General features: G+C 46.5%; 1 protein-coding gene across 1 annotated transcript in view; it reads right to left on the bottom strand.

The window, feature by feature from the left end:
• The window catches only part of dpf1 (double PHD fingers 1), a 34463-nt gene that overhangs the window by 16576 nt on the left and 10974 nt on the right, over window positions 1–6913 (bottom strand). Inside the window, exons 3-8 of the mRNA XM_076143292.1 lie at window positions 6312–6472; window positions 5468–5575; window positions 4832–4959; window positions 3583–3672; window positions 2058–2136; window positions 1823–1954 (exon numbers count right to left, since the gene is read on the bottom strand). Of these exons, the coding sequence (XP_075999407.1) occupies window positions 1823–1954; window positions 2058–2136; window positions 3583–3672; window positions 4832–4959; window positions 5468–5575; window positions 6312–6472 (698 nt within the window). The remainder of the gene's footprint in view (window positions 1–1822; window positions 1955–2057; window positions 2137–3582; window positions 3673–4831; window positions 4960–5467; window positions 5576–6311; window positions 6473–6913) is intronic.

Below are 6913 nucleotides of genomic sequence, written 5' to 3'. Positions count from 1 at the left end.
TACCTGCGTTCTTTGCACATACCAGAAATATTCAACAGAATATCCACTATGGGGATCAGAGGCGAATCATCCCATCCCAACAAACAAATGAAGTTCTTTCTTAAGAAACCTCGATTTTGCATAATGTAAACAAACCGGTGGAGGTGACGACTCGGATTCTGAGCTCCGCGGCAAGTCACAGAGTCTGCTTACAAAACCTGCCTGTAACTTCTTCTTCTTTGTTCAACCTACACACTTCTACTGCAAGATATGCATGACATCATGTGCTTAGAAAAAAGCAAGCATGTTTGTCAACCTCAGACTTCATCCTCTAATACGCCTGTAGTGGCTCTGTTATGCCACTTAGGAGAAATGAATTGGAGGAGTGAGTCGATTATGCAGAGTGCTTGAACGCTGTCCATGGTGCTCAACACCGCTGCTATAGCGGACAAACTTGGCGTTCAGCGTTCAGCACCACGGACAGCGTGCCTGCTCTCTCCTCTGCACAGTCAAGTTGCCCTGCTTTATTTTAATCGGTGTTGTAAGTTCGTGTCTATTGTATATGCACACTTCATTTAATGTCGGGGCTCTTCCTGCCCAACTAAGTACAAACCCAACCACCCACAAGCAGTCCCTGCACCCATGAAATCCACCATTAAATGATCTCTGCTGTAACTAGCTTGTTGTATTCCAGACCGGCACACTAATGACGACTGCAAAGGAACAATCAGGCTGAATATAATGTAAAACTGACTGGTGACTGAATATGCTCCTGATGATTTAGAGTTGGTAAGCAGTGATTGGGGAGTTGCTCACTGTTCTGATGTGGATTTGTACAAAATGACCTGATAGGTGCTGACCGATGCTGTGGACTGGTGCCTTTACACTCAAACTGAGAGAGTAGGATGAAGCCTATACGCAGAATAATAACAAACTGGCCTAGAGAGAAAGAAACCTCCTAATCCACCATATTTCCCAGCATCTATCGCTGTTGGTGTCATGTCGAAATGTCGAACATGATGCTGCTAAACCAGCATCATGTTAACAAAACCCATCTAAACTCATTCCATCATCATAAAACATAACAATCTTACTTTGTCCACATGTGAAATGAAGATGCAGCAATCACAAAGTTGCTGTCCAAAAAAGCAAATACTGGCAAAAGAAGATAATTAGGCATCACAACCTATAATAAAATGTTTAAAAAAAGATTGTGAATTCAAAACATACACATCTATCTTTATCTCTCTATCTCCCACAGGTACGTAAAGAGGCCACAGGAGTTTTGACAGGGATCTTTGCTCAGGGCTATGGCAGCGCAGACACTGCACGGTGAATAGCTGCATTGAGAAAAGAGGCAATAGGAAAATACCCCAGGGCCACCATAGCCTTGGGGTAACAATCAAAATACAGAGGTGTCATATTTAACCCGCACAAGTTCAAGACCTGGTGCCATGTCACAAATCCTGTGGAATGGATTGCGCACAGAACAGGGAATCGGCTCGTAGGTGCAAGGGAAAACCAGCCCAACTTTGTATTCTTTGGAGAGAAATCAAACCCTTCAGCCCAAACAGAGTGCACGCTTTGTAATTGACCTTGGTCGGCGATATCTCCATCTATAACACTGCAAGAGGAAGTGCAGGACGATCGATAGTTCTTTGCAATGGTTTTGGTTTGGAATGACCCTGACCCCGCCACCCCCTCATGCACACGTTCAGGCCGCGAGTCCGAGCCTGCCCCGCTGACCGCAACACCACAAATGAAGGAACAAGGATGTCGGGGTGGATGATGGATGACTCTCACTGAGGCACGTTTACTGTCATCTCGGCAGCAGCAGACTCACGCTTGTGGTTGTTCTTGCGCTGGAAGGGTAGCGTGTGTCGCTCCGAGTCTTCCTCGCCCTCTTCGTCTGCCAGGTGTGTGTGAGTGTAATGGTAACTCAGCCCTGGGCGGTTCTTGTAGCGCTTTCCACAAACTGGAACACAAACAAACAAACACAAGTACAAATGTGTTTTCCTTGTGTGTGTAATGAAAAAGAGTAGAAATACGTAGGAAGGAAATAACGCCGCAATGCTCACTGTCACAGACATAAGGCTTGTCTCTGTCTTCAATTGTGGGGGGCTCTTGTCTCTTCCTCATGCCCCCAACACCATAGGCCTGCAGGAAACACACACACACGTCACGTCAGACTGCAAACGTTCCCCACACGCTGTACACTGTACACATGCAAAAGTACACAAGCTCACAAACACACACACAAAAAGTTTGAACAGCTGCACTTTGCAGTCCTTTCACACATACACAGTAAATGGAGTGTAAAAGCACACTCTTCCCTTTATGTTCAAATGTCTTCACACACACACACACACACAGACACACATAAACACACACACAAACACACACACGCGCGCACACCACGTTTGCATTATAATCATCTACTCTCAGTGTAAAGCTCCATTTCCAGCAGGAGGAGGCTGATGACACCTAGCAGGGGAGCAACAGCTCCAATTAGCAACCCTGATGTCTGTGCGTTCGAGTGCGTGCGTGTGTGTGTGTGCGCACGTGTGATTTTTCAGAGTACATCGCTAACACTTGATTATTTTCCCATAGGATGCCCAGGGAAGTGTGTTGGGGGGAGGTCTAATCAAAGTTGGGAGGAAAAAAAAGCTCTTCGCAGCTTGATTTCAATCTTTGGGTTCATTTGCATTTATTCACTGTATTAACGGCTGGCAAGTCAGATTGACATTTCACAACAGAAATAGAAAGAAAGCAGGAAATGGTCGTCTTAAGGGTACATTAGGTAGAAACAGCCAGAGGTGGGATGAAGGCAATGAAGCAGGTCTGACTAACACGCCCAAGTTAACTCAAAAGTCCCAAAGTTTATATCAAGTAGGTCAAATCTCAAACATCTGTGTGTTTTAAATAGTGTGTTTCTTACTTCCAGCTAAAGTATATTACCTGATGAAAACACACAAATGGATGTATCCATAACAAAGAACTGAAGTCAGCTGAGTCAGCAGTGTCAAAGTCCAGTTGCGATTCTTTTGGATTGTGTCAAGTCAGCACAATTTGTGACTCAAGTCCAAATCGAGCCTGTCATGTGACCCGAGGCCACGACCTTGTTGTTCTTATTAAATCTTAACTTGATAAGAACAGAAAATCCTCCTCAGATGAATCCTTAAGAACTGTCTTCATACCTCCACCTGGCTGGGATGGATGAAGTATTCCCTGACTTGTTGCATTGCCAGTGAGGAGCCAGTGGGCAGAGCTCAACCAGTCTTGTGATATTTGAACCAATAAGCATCAGAGGTAGATACCAAAATGCCTGAATCACTGCAGCTTGGACCTTACAAGACCCCTTAAATTTCTTCTTATGAGTTAAACAGGAGCCTTTACTCTCCACTGATTCGTTTTGTTTTGGCAACAGCGACTTCCCTGCACCTCTCTTTCTACTCTCAGCCAAGCTATTTGTGTCCCGGGTCACTAGTTCACAAGTGGCTAAAAAAAAAGAAGAGTTGTACTGCAGAATGAAAGGGGAAAATAGACTTTCACGTGACTGGGGAATTGAAAGAGAGAAAGCGCGGAGCGTCGCACTCTTCTTACCCGTGCTTTGGTACGGTTCTTGCGCTTTGGGACATCCTCCTCTATCTCATCCACCTCCAACTCATGAGGGAAATCCCCGACCAGCAACTTCTACAGGTGACAAATAGAGAAACACAAACTGTGAGACCAAATGAGCGCTGGTGTCGGGCCAAATGCTGCTTTCTTTCCTTTCCTTTTCCCCCCCCCTTTTCCTTCCCTTTACCTGCCCACGTCTACCCATGGGTGGTAATGGAATTGCACTTCTCCCTGCTGCTTCTGAGAGTGTTTGCTTTATCTAGTGTACGAAACACCCCGAAGAGCAAAGCCATTATCGCCAAATATAACCGAATATATCGCCGTTTTTATTGCCATAAATGATTCGATTAACGACAAGTGTTTCCTCGCTTAATTCGGTACCAGGAGATGCACTTCGCTTAGTTCTTCAAACTTACTCTAGTAAAACCCAACAGCTTTATGTTCATAGTAAAACATCAGCAGCTCACAAATTCTGTTTTGCCTCTGTAACTCTCTGGTTAGACCAAAAGAAGGTATTAGGTTATATTCTATTACTTGTGTAGGGTGTTGGGGAGTGAGAGAAGAGTAAAGCACCCATGTGGAGATGAAGAGGAGGGGGGAGAAATTAATAGATGCCTGCCTGGGTGAGCCTCCTGCTGGGCTGACGGATTCAGGAGAAACCCTGGTTTAGAGGGCCCCAGTCCCTGATTTGAAGTCTTTTGGGCCTTGAAGGGGGCCTGGGAGGGTCACTCTCTCTACTGCTGATAATGATGATTGATGATTAACAGTCAACCTCAGTTTGAGTGCAACACCTCAAGCAGGCATCAGATTCTGCTCTGAGTTTCTGGGGGGGCGCAAGATTTAAACGACGACAAAAGAGGCAGAGAATCAACTTCCCCTCTGCAGCGACGCCTTCACAAGGTTCATCTGTAAAAACATGCAAAGCGGATCCGATGTACAACACACAGACTGGCTGCAGCGCAATCAAACACAATCACAACCACACACACACACACATGCTGGGTGCCAGGAGGGAGTTGTCAGAACCGCGGGATGCCAAAGCCAAAGCAAACACTCAGAGAGAGAGAGAGAGAGAGAGAGAGAGAGAGAGAAAGGAACATACACACACGCGAACACAAACACAGAGGGGATAACAGACAGATAAAAAGAGACGGACAGCCCAAGATAGAAAGAGAACAGGACAAGAAAAGAACAAAGAACTTTGGTTGCGACGCACAAAGAGGAAGAGTCTCACCTGACACTCGCTCATCGGCTCTTCCTCCTTGGTTTCCACCTTCTTGTCCAGGGTTTCCCCGGCAAGCAGGGACTCCAGCACAGGACCCTCAGGGATGCCCCCCTCCTTCTTTAGAGAGGCCTCGTAGTCTGGAGAACAGGGCACAGCAGCAGTCAGCCAGCAGGAAGCGCACACGCACACACGCACACACACGCTGAAATGTACAGTGGAGCCGACGTTCCCCTGAGCAAACCAAATGTCTCTTTCTGTTGTTAGGCTGTGTCGTAATTGGCCTTTGAGAGGTCTCATGATCATGTGTCCCACTTGACAAGAATAGCAGTAAATGAACAAAACTGTGATTACAGAGTGTGTGTGTGTGTGTGTGTGTGTGTGTGTGTGTGTGTGTGTGTGTGAGAGCTCCCACAGCATTTGCAAAGGAAAAGTTTTGCTCCTCTTTCACTGGAATCTTGTCCACAGCCTGGTGTCTTCTAGGTGTTGGGACGTTTGTACAGGGTCAAGTCCACTAACACTCCCCCAACCCTCAACCCCGCCCCCCCAAACGAAACCAGCACCCCTCCAGCTCCCTGTTCAGCTTCCCAGTAAGACACCACAGGCCTGCTGAACTCACACCGTCACACCGTTTTGCCGGCTCCTTACCGATCTTGAACTCGATTGGTACGAGCCGCGGGTCCTCGAGGATGTTTAGCCGTCTCTTCTTGCGCCAGCAGCGAGCGGGGTATGTGTACAACTGACCTGGAGCGTGACCTGAAAACAACACAACACACAGCTGTGTTACAAAGCACACAAACATACAACATTGTCCAATAGATAATAAACTGGTTTGATTTGAATCATGTTTCAACTTTCACTTCATGAATTTATGTTTGTACATGTTTGAAAATGTTGTGTGTGACTTTGACAGTGCGGTCTATGAACAACCATATGACTGAAACTCCTTAAAAAGTAATTTTTATTTCTTAAAACATGTATTATTTGCTAACATAACTACAATAATTAGTAGCAGACGAAAAATTCTAGAAGACGCAGACATTAGCATAGCTGACACGTGCATTCACACACACACACACATGCACACACACACACACACACACTCTCTCTCGCTGGAATAGTTCCTGCCAGCGGCATATTATTGCCTACAGGGGTGTCTGACTCACTGCCAAAACACACTGATGTTACAGAGAAGGCGAGAGAGATGAGGAAACACCCTTTGGAGAAAGTAAAGAAAAGTTGAGGTGTGAAAGGTAGGAGGTCTGGAGACGAGAGGAGTGTGACGAGATGAGGGGGAGGAAGATGGTTAAGGACACAGGAAGGAACCATGGAGAAAAATGATGCAGATGAAGGAAGCGACAGGAAATATGACAACGATATGTTACCCAAGCTTTATCCTGTCGCTTGCTGTTATTCTGCACAGGTGCCACACACACACACACACACACACACACACACACACACACACACACACACACACACACACACACACCTGGTCCACGATGGTTCTTCTCCATCCAGATGTAACAGTTGCTCTGGGCCACACCAGTCTGGGAATCCAGGAAGGGGAGACGCATGGAGCGCTCAGCACACAGGCGGGCATTGTAGCTGCGACAGTGTTCAATGGCCTCCTTGTAGAACTCCTCACCAAGACTGGAGGAGAGAGAGAGAGAGAGAGAAAGAAAGAGAGAGAGAGAGAGAGAGAGAGAGAGAGAGAGAGAGAGAGAGAGAGAGAGAGAGAGAGACAGAGAAGGAGTGAGGGAAAGAAAGAGGAGAGGAGAAAGGGAGAGAAGGAGGAGAGAGGGGGAGGTCAAGGGTAAAAGAAGAAGAGGGAACACAGTGAGGACGATCGGCTGTTTGTGTGTGTGTGTGTGGTGCAGTAGAAGTCAATAGAAGTCAACACACGTGCAAATGTGTTTATGTGTCGACATGTAAGCGCTGCTGCACACTGTGTGTATGTGTGTCATTGTGTGTGTAAGTCAAAGGGGCCAGTGAATGGACAGAGATGAGGTGAGAGGAGTCAGGTCAAGTGTGTGTGTGTGTGTTTGTGTGTGTGTGTGTGGCATTTGTGTAGGCGTCCTATGATGCACAGTC

Source organism: Genypterus blacodes, unplaced genomic scaffold (assembly GCF_046128005.1).
Source record: "Genypterus blacodes isolate CSIRO-AG114 ecotype Tasmania unplaced genomic scaffold, CSIRO-AGI_Gbla_v1 ptg000003l_1, whole genome shotgun sequence".
In the NCBI taxonomy this organism is placed as follows: domain Eukaryota; kingdom Metazoa; phylum Chordata; class Actinopteri; order Ophidiiformes; family Ophidiidae; genus Genypterus; species Genypterus blacodes.
The sequence above is the reverse complement of the archived record's forward strand: the minus strand, read 5'-3'. Positions and strand labels throughout refer to the sequence as shown.